This window comes from Hippocampus comes, unplaced genomic scaffold (assembly GCF_001891065.2).
Source record: "Hippocampus comes isolate QL1 unplaced genomic scaffold, H_comes_QL1_v1.1 scaffold132, whole genome shotgun sequence".
Classification (NCBI taxonomy): Eukaryota; Metazoa; Chordata; class Actinopteri; order Syngnathiformes; family Syngnathidae; genus Hippocampus; species Hippocampus comes.
This window is the reverse complement of record NW_017805467.1, coordinates 3,552,383-3,567,894: the sequence shown is the minus strand read 5'-3', so window position 1 is coordinate 3,567,894 and position 15,512 is coordinate 3,552,383. Positions and strand designations below refer to the sequence as shown.

General features: G+C 42.4%; 1 protein-coding gene across 1 annotated transcript in view; it reads left to right on the top strand.

The window, feature by feature from the left end:
- Positions 1-6: 6 nt before the first annotated feature.
- Positions 7-15,512, top strand: part of LOC109518967 (anoctamin-8-like) — a 46,486-nt gene continuing 30,980 nt past the window's right edge. The window contains exons 1-2 of the mRNA XM_019875163.1: positions 7-116; positions 14,584-14,694. Coding sequence (XP_019730722.1) covers positions 14,628-14,694 — 67 coding nt within the window. The 5' untranslated portion in view covers positions 7-116; positions 14,584-14,627. The remainder of the gene's footprint in view (positions 117-14,583; positions 14,695-15,512) is intronic.

The following is a 15,512-nucleotide window of genomic DNA, read 5'->3' as shown; positions in this document are numbered from 1 at the left end:
GGCGTCTGGCGACGGATCCGAGAGCGGCCGCCACCGACAACGAACGCAGCAGGCAGATGTGGAGAGGCCGGAGACGGCTGCTAACCCGCCGCAAAGCTCCGGCTCTGGTGTACTGGGTGAGTGTGCCCGGCCTGGGCGATGGGAGTGTGCGGGCAGGTGCATCGTGGTATGGCTGGAAACGAGACGCGCGTCAGACACCTCGAGGCACCCTTCTTTTGTCTGCACCGTGCTGCCGAAAGATTTGCACCAGATTACACCAGACGTCTATATAAAAAAAATACCTGTTCTTGCCAGGAAATGCCGCCTGCTGCCAGTAAATTTCTCCTACTCGTATGGAAAATGGCCATGTGTGCTTTTGACATAGTATGCTTTTGACCTTCTGGTGTATGTGTTTTCATGTGGCGGATCACGAAAGACTTACTGTACTTCTACTGCATTGAAGGGCTTGGAAACCGCACATGGTTTTGGTAAAGGGTTTTATTTAAGAAGGGAGTTGGTTCTACGTTGTAATTTGAGCTCTTCTTTCCCCCCTGGTAACCAAATGTTTAACAACTTCATGATGTCATCCAGGGATTTCTTAACCATGTACCGACTGGCTGTGGCTGCTTGTCTACTTAATTGTTATTGCCTCCGTGCCAGTTATGCTAGTGGTTAGCAGTGCAAATACCTGTGTACTTAGAGATGAACACTTATTTACTTTCTGTTTTTTACAAGCTTTATCACGTTAAAAATAGATTCTCTCTTGCCGGTTCTCCTCACTGAAGTTTAAGAAAGCATCTCTCTATACCAGCCAACAACCAATAATAGCACAGGATTTTCTGAGTAGACCAATATTAGACACCAATATTGAACAGGATCTAATTTCAGCTCTGGAGCCAGCTTTGTTTTCCTGTGTGCAGGTTGCAGCCTGCAAGTTCTGCTGCAGACTGATGCAGTGTGCTGTCAGGCACTGTGAGTGCCTGCTGGAGGTAACCTGAGAAGGCTGCTACTGCCTGCAAGAGTAGACCGATGTCATCAGATCGAGGTGGTGGCACCCAGTAGTTTCCCGTTTACAGTAGAGTCAAGATGAGCCAGCTTTGTTTTGAGGGCCAGCTGTGGCCTTGTGGTGAAGGAGCCTGAAACCAAAGGAACACAGGCCTGAATCCCATGTATGGATGACATCTAACAGAACAAAAGCTATGAACGTAACCTCAGTGGTGCATCTTAGGGGAAGGTTCAGGACTAACTGAAGTGCGCTTAATTATGTTTTCTTTTTTCCTAGTCAAGTTCCTCCTTGATTTGTCCACAGATCAAGTCCCTGAATGTCCATCTCCTAACTCTTTGCTTTGACATACTGTAGTAATTAGCAAGTATTAGAAAGTACAGCTGGAAAGGTTTGTTGATTCTCTACTGGTTTTCAAAAGTTTGCAATTTTAAAGAAACAATCTGATACACAAAATATAGAGACCACCCACCATATTAATAAGATTAATAAAAATGTAATGCATTTTCTTGGCAGGCGACTTTTAGGACACTCACGGTCATCGATTCAAGAACTGTAAAAAACATGCTGCCTTTACAAAGACAACTTTAAAGACCCGGGGCCTCTTCGAATTCTCATTTTTGCAGAGGAAATGTCCTGTTCTAGCCGAGAAAATAATGACCCGGAAGTACTTGGAGGACAGGAGGGTTTGAATTCTACAAATGATTAGGACTTGTCAGATTGAAGGCCCCGGGGGCCAGATCTAGCCCGCCACATCATTTTATGTGGCCCGTGAAAACAAATCATACATATAAACTTCTATGATGCTGGCTAAAATTGTGACCAAAAATTAGAATTCTCATATGTAATAAATAAGTGAGTTATTGTAGCATATTGCATATTTTTTGTTACCAAACTCCTAAATAAAGTAACTTAAACAGTAGTTGAAAACATAATTTTTCTTTGACTTCTTTATATGGTTTCAGTCATAACGGCCCTCCAAGGGAAATGGTAACTATAATATGGCCCACGACAAAAATGAGTTTGACACCCCTGATTTAGGAAATGTGCCTGGATGCAACCTTTAAGCCCACTTTAACATAGGTTACTCCTGACCAACCTTTCCGAAAGATTACCCCCAATTCTTTACGGCAACATTTAAAGCAGGACGCCACTGATGGAGTTGACAGACTATGCAAAGATGTTTGAGTTTCATGTTCAAGACTTATATCTTTTGAAATAATATAAAAGTGGATAGTCAATGATGCCAAGAAAAAGACGTTGAAAGCAAAAGGAAATTTGTGGTTCCACCCAAACAAACAAACAAACAAACAAACAAACAAACAAACAAACAAACAAACAAAACGCCTTTCCAGTATTAAAGAATGGACATTTCCTAAACCAGTGAAAAACATTATCAGTGGTTCTTCACAAAAACAACAATTAGCATCTTTATCTTTTTCATTTTATTATTAAGCGAATATTTTGTAGGTAAAGTCTGCAAGCAAGAGACTTACTGTACATCAGTGACACTCGTCGTCGTGCGATGACGTCTGTTAGGAAAAGTTGAAGTCAAATTCATTTGAAACAGTGCCGTCCTTTTCCTATGTTGAAAAGGAAACACCTTTTCATTTCTCCTTGACCTGATGACATCATCCAACAAAGGTGAAGGAAAGACGGCATGAAGGTCAGGAGATTTGACTTTTCCAAAGAGGCCCCTGGTCAACTGTCGTAGACGACCACACTGCATCCAAGCAGCTTCTTGATTATCTCATTAATTCCAGTACCTGAGTGGATAGAAACAGATATTATCAGCCACTTCAAATCTTGGCAAAACCGTCAGATACCTAATACATTTCTTAATGATGTAGGAGAGGCTATTTTTCATCTTTTGTTCTGGTTAAATTTGTTGATACAACTCTCGTGTGGTATGGTGTCTCTTTAGAATTTGCAGGTGTACTTAATGTGTGTCTGGAGTGGTGATTGAAGCTGGAATACGGGCTGGAATATAGTTCCAGGTACTGGACATCCATAAAACCATAGTGTCATTTAAAAACTGAACTGAGCTAATGTTCATGTGTTGGAGTTGTAGCATATATTGGGTTCTTCGGTGTTTATGTCAGAAGCATCTTGTACTGTATAAACAATCCAAAACATTTCTTGGTCTCGTGATAACTGTTCACCCCCACGTGGCCGTGAATTTTGTCCGTTGCGAATGGGCATTGAGGGTGATGGATCCTCACTGGTGGAGCTTCAGTGAGAATACCTTCATGATATTTCATCTCACCCGTGACATATGTCAGTGTCAGTCATCCAGGATTGCACCAAAGTCGGGTAATTCTTTTTTTTTTGGGGGGGGGGGTGCTGCCTACAAGGATTTTTCTTACCCAAGGCTTGGATAATCTTTATGCCTTTTGCATCCTCTTCATTTTCCTAATCCCATCCGAGTTGACTTGGATGACTTTGATTGTGCCTTCCCACTTTCAGCACACAAGTGCCATGTTTCTTCCCTTCAAAGAGTAATTAAGTGGCCATCATGAGGAACAAGGAAGACAAAAATGTCAACAATAAATTGGGGCTTCCTCGGGGGGGCCACTGTAGATAGAGAGAGTTTGTGTTGTGAAAATGAGGTCATGTCATTTGTGGACATCCAATTAGGGAGCTGAGCTACAGTGAGACTCGTACAATTAACAACGAGGTACAATCAGGTCAGGTTTCAGATAAGAATTTGGATCTGTGGTAATTCTTCGAAAATAATTCCACTGATGACCTTGTAGCTCATGCTGAGGGTACAGAATTGGAGGTTTGAACTTCTGTGGGGATAATAGCTCAAAAGTTGTCACCATTAAGTTCTCATCATTTTTTGGTCATAATTTAATTGAAATTGGACCACACCAAAAAAAAATCAAAACAATGTTTACTGTTTTAAAATATTCTTTGACAACGACCAGCGATTCTTTAATTAGTTATTTGTGTTCTTCAGGACAAGAGACTGCGACTTATTAAGGTCGTTGTCTCAGTGAGCGGCTAAGGCTTGCAAATGTTTTTGCACGGCCCAAAGGTTGCAAAGACATTCGGCAGACGTTGGCAAATAGTTTTAACGGTTGCAAATTGTTTTTCTTGTCGCCGTCAAATTTTCAACATGTTCAAAATTTATTCGGCACCGTTATAACTGTATGTGAACATCTTTGCAGCCTTTTCCAAACTTGAATGAACCCTGACGAAAAAAAAACATTCGGGCAGTGCGCCGCAAATATCCCCCTCCACTTTTTTACTTGTATTTGGAAGGTCCTTACCTCATTGCTCTAATTAACCTCCACCAATGCCGCCAACAGCAAGTGCATCTGTCCCGCTTGAACATCCGTCATGCCCAGAAATGGTGCCGCTGCCTCCGCTATCCTCCTTATCTTGTCACTCATCTTCTTCATATTCACAGCCAGATTGACCGTATGAAATATAAAAGACACAAAGTGCTCTCCCCTTATGCCCTTACATTTGTGTTAGCTTCCTCTGCAAATGAAATTCGGCTAACAAAAAAAAAAAAAAATCTATACTTGCTGAATTACCGCCACCCTTTTCCTAATTTTACATTCACTTCAAGCAACAAAGTGCCCTCCACCACAATTTGAGCGGTTTGGTTTATCACTCTCACATTCCTCATATTCATACTCATCTCCACATCTCCCGTATGTCCGCTTCCCATTACAATAGGCAGATACATGACCGTGTTTTTCATAGTTGTAACATCTGAGAGAGGGTGGGACATACTCTCTTACCCTATAGGACAAATATGCAACATTAACAGAACGAAGCAACACATTGCAATCAAACTCAATTAATACAGACACGCTTTCCCCTTGCCTTTACATTTTCAGTCTCCTTAAATTAACCGCCCATCCACCTGTAATGTCATGTTTAAATTGCTCAAAATCTTGTCCTTTAGTAATACCATAAATTGCCCCTGTCCAACTTTTATTTTTTTGACCTCAAGAACTCTTTTTTCGAATTGTTCAATTCAGGTTCCTCGTCGCACGGATCACTGAAAGGGAAAGCGGTACCTTGAATTTTTTAGCCCAGCAGCAATCATACTGAGCCAATGGTTTATGCATCCTCACACAGCTCTCAAACCAAGGGGCTGATGTTATGTGAAAGGCAATGTCAATGCCAGCTGAGTATTGTGCCCGAATGACTCCCAGTTTAGTGCACGTTTAGAAATCTGCTCCGAGCCCGAACATTCGGAAAGTCAGTGTTGCTCAAATTTGCCGTCCGGTTATTCAGAGTGCACCAAAAACTGAGTGCCGGTGCGTGCACTGCGAGCCCCAACTGGGGACACTGTGCCCCGGTGCTGGCTGTCCGAACACAGCCACTCTGTGTATTGCACGGGCGTCAGTGAATTTCTGAATGCGCCCCTAATGTCTCTTTGGATCTCTTATTGTCTCTCTCTTTTCGCTTCTGTGCTCCACAGAGAACAAGCTGCCCTGGTCTTTCCCTTTGAACTAAGGGAATATTTGCCCCAGGTGATTAAGCTAATTTGGAAACCACGTATAATGCCAGCGCGATAACGCTTATGTTTATGAGACACCCACTGATGCTGTAAACGTGTATAGTGGGAGTTTTTCAGTGCCTAGTAAACGTCGTTAGTGCTGCAATCAATTTAATAGAGTTTCTCTCTGTATTTTAATTGGCATAATATGAAGGGTGGGAAATAAAAATGTCAAGAACACGTTATTTCTAAATTGTTTCCCCCATTGTTAAACATATATATATATATTTTTTTTAACAGAAACCTGTGGTTATAAAAATTGCTGTTCTGTTCTAAAGTGTAAATGCTGAATTGATGACCTTGTCAAAGTTGGAATGCCAGTAAATGACCACTTTCATTTATCTGGGCTGGGACTGGCTTCTTGGAGCTCCAAGAAGCTCCAGTTGGCCACATGCACGCAGAGCAGGGATGTGTTCACTTGGATCTGTGAAGGGCTTTGTTGATGTTCATGACCCTGAATGTCTGCTCACACACATAAGTCGAGCCAAACAACGCCAGCGTCTTCTGTGCCGTCTTCCGGATGTTGGAAAACGTGGCTTCGTTAAGTGAACGTTCATTCAGTTTGACTTCTCCTTCAAGGCAGAGTCAGCCTGGAGATGGATCAGTTCCAATTCAGGTCCTGCGGTGCTGTTTCGGACTGTTGTGACAGGTGGCAGGACACGACTTGATGTGACTTGTCAATTTTTTCAAAATAAGAGAACCGACGGCAGAATTCTCTGTGCGGGTCGTCCAGTGATTTTCAGTATTTCCTCATTTTTTTGGGATGGTAACATGCACTGTCTCGGTGCTGAAATTTTAGCACGTTTATAACCTGCGCTTTTGAACACTACGTGCACTTCTCCTAGGTTTACACTTCACTGAGGACCGTAGGCTGGGTTGATTTCTAAAAATCCACGCAGTGATGATGGCCCACCTTTGCCATAAACTGCAAAGTACTGTTCAGGAAGTTATAAGCACCTCTTGAAGATGTAATGAAGCATATGTTGATCCACCGATGATTTACCTGCCCTAGATTCTCTATTTTTAATGGTTTAATCAGCACGGATCCTGGAACTTGGCTGTTATCCATCGAGCTCATAAAGTAGCTTTAATGTCCTGGTGTGGTTTCTACTTTTCTGTTTTCTTGCCATTAAGTTGATCAAACCGAAGCAGAAAATGATGTCGCGCAGCCTGCGGCTTAATATGCCGAAGCGCAGATGGCACACTGCTTTGCGGGAAGAGTATCTGCCATGTTGCGTTGAATCCATGTGAGATTTTTAGACTTCATTCAAGTGTAATCAGAGCAGCATCCGAAACCATCCTCCTCCTGTGTCATTGATATTGTGGAGAAACAAACAGCGGGTTATGCTGTGGTGTGTTTGTCCTGTGACTTTTTTTTTTCTGTTTGCCAAGCCGGGAGAAATCCAAAGGCTACGGTGAAGAATGCTGTGTGTCATTTCACCGTAGCCACTTGACAGCTTCCAGAGGAGACCGAGAGAAAATGCGAAGTACAGTTCATAACAGGAGAAGGGGATACTAGACGATGGTGAACAAAGGACATAAAACCATGATGCATGCATTGAGGTCTGTTAAATCCACTGGTACCTCACAGTGCAGAGGTACCAGGTTCACTTCCAGCTCCGGCCTCCCTGTGTGGAGTTTGCATGTTCTCCCCGGGCCTGCGTGGGTTTTCTACGGGTATTCCAGTTTCCTCCCACATTCCAAATACATGCATGGCAGGCTGATTGAAGACTCCAAATTGTCTCTAGGTGTGAGTGTGAGCGCGAGTGGTTGATCGTCTATGTGTGCCCTGCGATTGGCTGGCAACCAGTTCATGGTGTACCCCGCCTACTGTCCGAAGACGGCTGGGATAGGCTCCATCACCCCCCACGACCCTTGTGAGGATAAGGCGGTTCGGAAAATGAATGAATGAATGAATGAATGAATGAATGAATGAATCATTTTTGATGTTTCGGTTATTGAATGGAAATTGAGCATTGTTGTCTGTGGAAAGGTTCATTTCTTTGTACAGTCCATTGGATTTGATCACATCAGTGAGTGCCTATTTAACGAATTGTCGAGTGCGTATCAACTCTTACTCTCTATCTCTCTTTTTTTGTCATTGTTCTGTTACTCTAGCAAGCCACTTCATGTATAATATTGCTGTAGTAGATTTTGCCTCTCTAAGTCGCTTTCACTCAGCTCGTTTTCAGACTGTTTGTTCTGTTTGTTGCATTTGGTAGCTGTTTTATTGGAGCATGGTCACTGCAGAATCAGAATCAGTCAGCCTCTGGGCTTTATCGCTGACTGAAGTGTGTCTGGTGAGTGATTTATATGCAGCTCTGCAATGGGGTAAACAACACATTAACATGAACAATAGAGACCGCAGCAGGAGATGACAGATAGAAGCTTTGCCCCGGTTTCTCCCCTGACATGTTTCCAAAATGATTTCTCTGAGAAGTAATTTGGCTTTTCTAATCAGTTTTCTTTGTTCATGTAGATGCTCAAAGTTTGGAAACATTGCCCACTCAGTGCCACAATTCACGATGTCCTGTTTGATTTCCACATAACACCACAACTTTTAACCTTAAAAAAAAAGTGGTCACGGTATAAGGAACAGTTATGTCATATCATGGACTCTGCCCTCAAGTAATGTATCAGGGACACGTGCGGTATCCATTCAAATTATGACGCATCTAGTGTATGTCATCATCACCCTCCGTTGTATGCCAAGGCAGGTTTTCTGTTAGTACTGCATGCCAATGTCATTCATTAACTTGCGCTAGGATTTTACATGCATGAAAATTATTTTTAGTGGTTGCCGTTTACAATTTCTCACCTGACAGCAACGGTACAGCTATGTTAAGAGCAGGTGTGCTTGCCTGAAACATTTTTCTCACATTTCAATAAGGTTGAAGTGGTCCATGTCGAAAGAAATTGACATGAATATAAACTTCATATGTATGAAGTCACCATATTTGCGTGTGAAATTCACCTTGGTTGTTTGAAAGCCTTAGAATGGGATTATATTCACTTGAAGAAAATGAGCTCCTTTGTATGTATCTTAAAAGGATTCATCTACATAATGACATGACCACGTCAGACTGAAACTGTCACATCAATTGCATAGTTTGGTTTGTAGTGACTCACACCATTGCTACAGTACCTCACAGCTATCTTTGCCACTTGTAAACATGCTTCTAGTCTCTTTTTACTTCCAGTCAGTACTGTATATTCCTGATTTTCTTCACGTTTTTTTTTTTTTTTTCTGAAGCACATCGAGTTAAATGAGTCAGGAGGAAAAACAGCATTGATCATCTTTAAGCTTCTTTTCTGAAGGCATGAGGATTCAAAGCTGCCTCGGTCGTCAATGTCTTCTTCTGCCTGCATATTGAGGCTGGATGGAAATGGGAGGAATGATGTACTAATGCACAGTAAATACTGCTCCTCTGCTTATTGAGCTCCCTAGCTTTCCATCTCCAGTGGAACACATAATCACACAGATTGGTAAGGTCACAGCCTTCAAATTGTGCTGAAGTCGCTGAATTGATTTGATTTTATTGCTACAATGACCAACATCGTTTCTGACGGTCTCACTTTAGCAGAGGCTTTGATTATATAATGATTAGAATTATAGTCTAACCCCCGCTTGGTGCTGACAAAGATAATCTCGCTTCTAACTTCAATCCACAATAACGTAACTTGGGCCTAAATAGGTGACTGAGACTTAGGAAACAAGTAACATTTCTTCATGGATTTACAACACTTAAAGGTGATACAGTCACATGAAGACCTTTGAAATGATAGCATGTTACATCATATCACTTCAATGAATGGTATAATTTTGCATTTCATGGCATTTCTCTTTTTTTTCCAAATTTATTTCAATATGTCTGTCTGTCTGTCATTTTCCCATCCGCTTTATCCTCACGAGGGTCGCGGGGCGTGCTGGAGCCTATCCCAGCTGTCTTTGGGCAGTAGGCGGGGGAAACCCTGAACCGGTTGCCAGCCAATCGCAGGGCACACAGAGACATACAATCATTTGAGCTCACAATCACACCTTGGGACAATTTAGAGTGTTCCATTAACCTGCCACGCATGTTTTTGGGATGTGGGAGGAAACCGGAGGACCCGGAGAAAACCCACGCAAGCACGGTGAGAACATGCAAACTCCACACAGCAAAGCCGGAGCCAGAATTGAACCCTGCACCTCTGCACTGTGAGGCAGACGTGCTAACCAGTCGAGCACCATGTCACTCTCATCCAAGATATTCAGTTGAAAAACTAGTACAAATGACCAATCATATGCAGAAAATGACCTCTGAATAGTGTGTGCAGTCACGACAAGTTAGCTGTTCACGGCTCAAAATGCGAAATGCCTATTCATAATACTTCAGAATGAGAATGAGAATCATCTTTATTGGCCAAGTATGTAGAACACACAAGGAATTTGTCTCCAGTAGTAGAGGCTGCAAGTATTATGAATAGATGGGGCCTAGGGTGGTCCACATTTTCATGGCAAAAAAAAAAGTTTGTCGGATTCGTCGGGCCGGGTCGGAATTCTTGTCGATACTATGGTACCAGGTTCTGTGCAAAATTTCATTCCGATCTGATGATATTTTCCTGTCCCGCAAAGCGGCCAAAGTTTCCCCCATAACAACTGGTCTCAATAGGGTGAACATGTGTATTTTAACCGTGCCCTGTTTGCCATGCGTGACACTGGCTGGGCTGAATGTTGCCCGAACGATCACCTCCTGACTAACTAACCATTCCATCGCTGCTCTCAGCAGCCGGAGACAAACTCAAACGCACGCCTAACACACAACGGTCACCTACTGGCGAGCTAATATCTTTCAATTGAAGTCGAGAATCGCCGGCATTCTTACTGGACGCTGAGCTGAGGACGCCTTCACCACTGCTCGTCGGCGCGCTCGTCACCTACGGGTGGTGAACGACTTTGCGGAGAGGGGCGTCGCCCTCATCAGCGCGTTCTGCGGCGCCATTACGCGCGACGAGGAACAGCGACAGCACCTTCTGCGGGTCGTGGAGCGACACCGGGCGTTGCACCCGTGCGCGAAGTAGGCATGGGATGGCACGCACGGCGGATTTCGTTTTTTTTGCGGTCTAACAGTGTCACTAGTGTTGATGGACATTATAGACAGATGGACAGATAGACAGATGGACCAGTTAACATGGACCAACAATCTCACCAGTGTTGAAGGATAACCACGGTTGCCTTTTTTGCAATACATGCGTTCCTGTCTTCCGTCTTTGAATTATTGCAAGTGCGAACTGAGCAAAACAAAATCCTTACTGTACGGGAGAAACCGTACTACCATTCAGCCCCGTAACATTCTTTCCATAGGGGAAACTTTGGTCGCTCTGCGGGACGGGATAAAATTATCCGATCGGAATAAAATTTTGCACACATCCTTGTGTCATAGTATCGACAAGATTTCCGACCCGGCCCGACGAATCCGACAACCTTTTCCAAAATGGACCACCCTAATGGGGCCACTACCGCTTCAGACAGGGCCACACCCAAAAAGGCTTAAATGTTGGACCTTGCATAACCATTGCATAGTAAGGAACAATAACCAAGAGCGTAATCATTGCCTACTTTATCCCCAAAAAACCTCGGGTGTCAGACGAAACAAATGCTGGACTGGTCGCCAATCAGTCAGAGAGCACATACAGTATACTGTACTACTCGCGAGAGACAACCATTTACTCTCACATTTAGTGTTCCCCAAGTTAGGGGCTACTGTGCTCCTAGTAAAAAATGTTCGTCTGGAGCCTTGCAATAAAATACCTTGAACTTACAGTGGAACATAAACAGATACTATCCATTTCGAGTTAATGGCTCCCGGGCTTTAGTGAGGTACGCTTGTGCAACATGTCGACAGTTATTGGTATTAAGTATGGTGGTTTGATGTCAATGTTTTTACAGAGTAAAGACTGATGAACACATCTGCCTCGCAACGCTGATGTTGTGGCTTCAAACTGGGGTTCTTCCCTTCCTGTGTGATGTTTGTGGTATTTTCCCCCTGCCTTTATGGGTCTTCTCCAGATACTCCGGTTTCTTCCCATGTTCCAAAAATATGTTTTATAAGCTCATTGATGATTCTAAATTGTCCTCAAGGGGTGAATGGTTATGTGTGTATGTACCCTGCAATTGGCTGGTGACCAATTTAGGGTGTACCCTACCCTACTTCTGGCCTAAAGTTAGCTGGGATAAGCTCCAGTACAGCTGCGACCCCGAGGAGGATAAGCAGTACAAAGAAAGGATGGGTGGATGGTTATGAATGAATGTTAAGGCTTTTACTGCTCCTGTTTCTGTATTCTATTGAATTAAATGTGAGTCTAAGTCAAAGAGTCAAAGGAGGCAGCTTGAAATGAGAAGTAGGCTTAATTCCAGGCACATTAAAATACTCTATTGAGACCAGTTCGCTCACTTGACAGCTCTCGTCCTGAAATAGAGATTGCATCATGCCCTTCTTTATATACTGTACATTCAGATCTCCAAATGTCATGCCATGCTGTTTTCTTGCAGCTAATTCTACCGCAACGAAGCCATGAAACAAGTTGTGCCACCAATAATGCTACTGAGGGACTGACGCTCAACTTTTAAACTATCTTCATTGGTATGCCCCACCACACCGCCCCGCCGCTATTCTGAGGAGCCGTATTTGCAAATAATTGTGTCCACCTAATTGAAAAGAACAGCAAGAAGAACTCGAAGAGGAAATATATAATACAATGCAAGAAGTTAAGCAAGAAAAGGGGGCTGTTACGAGTTTTATATCATGCTGGGAGTGATTAACAATGGCAAAAACAAACTACAGAAATGTGGTTTGTACACTAAATGGGGGAAAAAATATTGAGGCCTTTATATGATAATGAGGAATAAATAGAAAAAGAGATGGCTTTTCTTCCTTGCCGACAAAAACATCACAAATGAGCTCCCCATAATCTAGAAAGTCTTAACAAGATGTTGGAATCGCGTTCATTCATCCAGATGAATGTTTTTGAGATCAGAGAAGTTCGGCCTGAGAGAGGGCTTGGCTCACAATCTCTATTTGTAGTTCATCACGCATGTGTTTAATGGGGTTGATGCTAGGGTTGTCTCATTCTTCCAAGTCAAAATTCATCTAGGCACCCTCTTATGGACACAAAGCAATGACTTCACTTCTGTTGGCAGCTGATTCCATCCGTGTGCAGTATAATAGTTAAATGCTTTACAGGTAAACTTTTTTACTTGTGCCTGTATGCAAGCTGAATGACCGTGCGGATAAAAATCTTCACTAAACACACAAAACAAAACTTTGCAGCCTCAGCAGTTTGCGGAGAGAGGCCGTGACTCCCCCATCCCTTGTCACTTTGTTATAAAATACCCATATTTAGTTACGGTAATCTGGTTACCCATGTCAAATGAGTAACTGAGGTTGAACAACCAATAGTGAAAAACTAGAACCATTTGTAAATAGATGAGGGTATGTCTTCTCTCTTACGCGTCTTTTGTTGGTGATTGGCTCATGAATGACTTCATCATGATGCAGGCATTTGAACAAAAGGATTTACGTTACCACCTTGAAGTTGAAACATCACAAATGACAGTAGAGTTTAGAGCAGGGGTCACCAACATGGTGCCCGCGGGCCCATGAAGACCACCTGAGTAGCCCGCCAGTGCCTGGACATTGTGATTTGCTAGTAGAAATTACAATTTAAAAATGCAAACACTGGCAGTATTGTGAGACATTTTTAAACACGATCAAAGTGTGACAATTTAAATCATCAAGTATTAAAAATAACACATGCTCTTATTATTGAAGGTATTTTGGACAAATGTTATTTCAGACGTGTATCAATTTCATCATGACACCTGGTTGAGAGGATCATCAAGACAGCTATGAATTTGTCTGGATTAAAAAGGGTCATTCACCCTTAAAAAAAAAAAAAAAAAAAAAAAAAAAAAGATTTGCCTTATAGTTAATCTTCTTGTTTATTTTACACATGCAATGTGGCGTAGTTGGAAGGTTTCAATATTATAAAGGGAATTTATGCGAATGAACAAGAATTGCAGGTTGTTGTTTTTTTTTAAATGAAAGTACCAGATTTTTGTAAAAATAAATTTTCATTATCTTGATGGAAAGTGTCCAACTTCCAATATTCAAAGATTCCGCGGTTCACACCCATTGCCAACACTTCATCAAAATATTTTGGATCATTGAAATTAGTTGATGTAATGCTGTTGTCTAAAATGTAAGAAAAAGTGAATACCTATCAGGACTGGAATTCACAATCCGTAGGGATCAAAACACCAAAGTACTTCAAATGCCTGGCCAGCAGAGTAGTCTCGTGGTCCAGATAGGTTATTCACGAAAAACTGTTGTTCAGCTCAGATGGTGCTGATAAATTGAAGCACGATGAAAGCATTGAAAGTGCTCTGATTGCTGTTACCGGACAGCGCGTTGCCCACAGCAATGAATACAGGACTCATTAGAATGGCCGTCATGCCACCAAGCTGTCTGCGGCATTTGAGCCAACGCACACAGTGGCCGGCCACATTTTCGTATCTGTGAGTACTTCTCAGGATTAAAATGTGAAATACCACCAAGCTCTTTCTTCTGAACGCCTTGTCGCAGTGTTTCTAAAACGACCTTCGCAGTGGAAGAGCCGTGTGGAAGCAGATAGGGTTGTCAAAGTCTTTTGTAAGTACAGAAGTTATTATTTTAATAGTGATGCTCTTTTGCCCCCGTGTCCAATACAACTCCAAGGTTTTTGTTTCTAATTCTCGTCATGTCGGGTTTTGCCTTTTAATGTAAAACTGTGACGTTAAAGGATGCCTCTTATTGTATTCATATAAAGCAAGTCAAAGTACAGTACATAAACAGCAAGGCGTATGACGAGATAAGTTCTTTACTTTTTCCTACTCCCCTTTGAACATGTACACGATGCTTAATGATGACCATTTGTTTGCTCTTCTTTGAAATCTTTTGACTTCCTCGTAAAAAAAGATTTTCTGTTATCAATGAACAACCAAAAAAGTGACCTCCTCTCTGTGTTTGTCCCCCCATTTCTGCTTTTCTCACCCACACAGATAAGTTGTTTGGAAAGAGGCTGCTGCAGGCTGGCAGGCACGTCATGTCTCATAAGTCTTGGATGAAGACGGTGCCCACGGAGAACTGTGATGTCCTCATGACATTTGCAGGTCGAACAATCAAACACAAACGTCTTTTTCCTACACATGCAAATGAGTGCATTTGTATCATATTTCATACGTTCAGTTAACCATGCCCTCCTATGCCACATAACATACTGTGTTTTGAAATAGCCTGAAACGGCTATGAATTAATTCTTGACCAGATTTCAACCATCATGTAATTCACATAACACGTCTTGCAGTCACAGTCAGCCTTTCGTGAGCAGACCACTAACTAGCGTGGATATTCTTTTGAGCAGAATGCTTCGAAATGATTGTGTGAGCAGGCTCCTCCTTTATCCATAAAAGATATTTGTAAAATCAAATGTGACCTAATGAAACCGAATGTAGGGCGTTGAGCATTTGATGATGAAAATAATAGACAATTAGAGTACAGGTGGCAAACTCAAGGCCCGGGGGCCAGATCCGGACCACCACGTCATGTTATGTGGCCAGGCGAAAGCAAATCATGTGTGTCAAATTCCATGATCTGGACTGAAATGTCAAATTTTCATGTGGAATAAATAACCTTGAGATTTTGCAATATTTTTTTTTCCCCCTGTTTACGCTCACTTGGACAATAATTGAACAAACACCAAACCATTAGTTGACTGATTTCAAAACTAGTAATCCATCAATTTGATTTGTTGTGTACAAGTAAGAATACGATGTGATGATGAAACATTTATTCGGGTTCACTGTCTTAATGGCCCTCCGAGGGAAGACGTAACTCCAAAGTGGCCCGCGACAAAAACGAGTTTGACACCCCTGAATTATAGGATGAAGGAGGTGACCAGAGGAGGACAAGAGAATCATCAAAATGCACT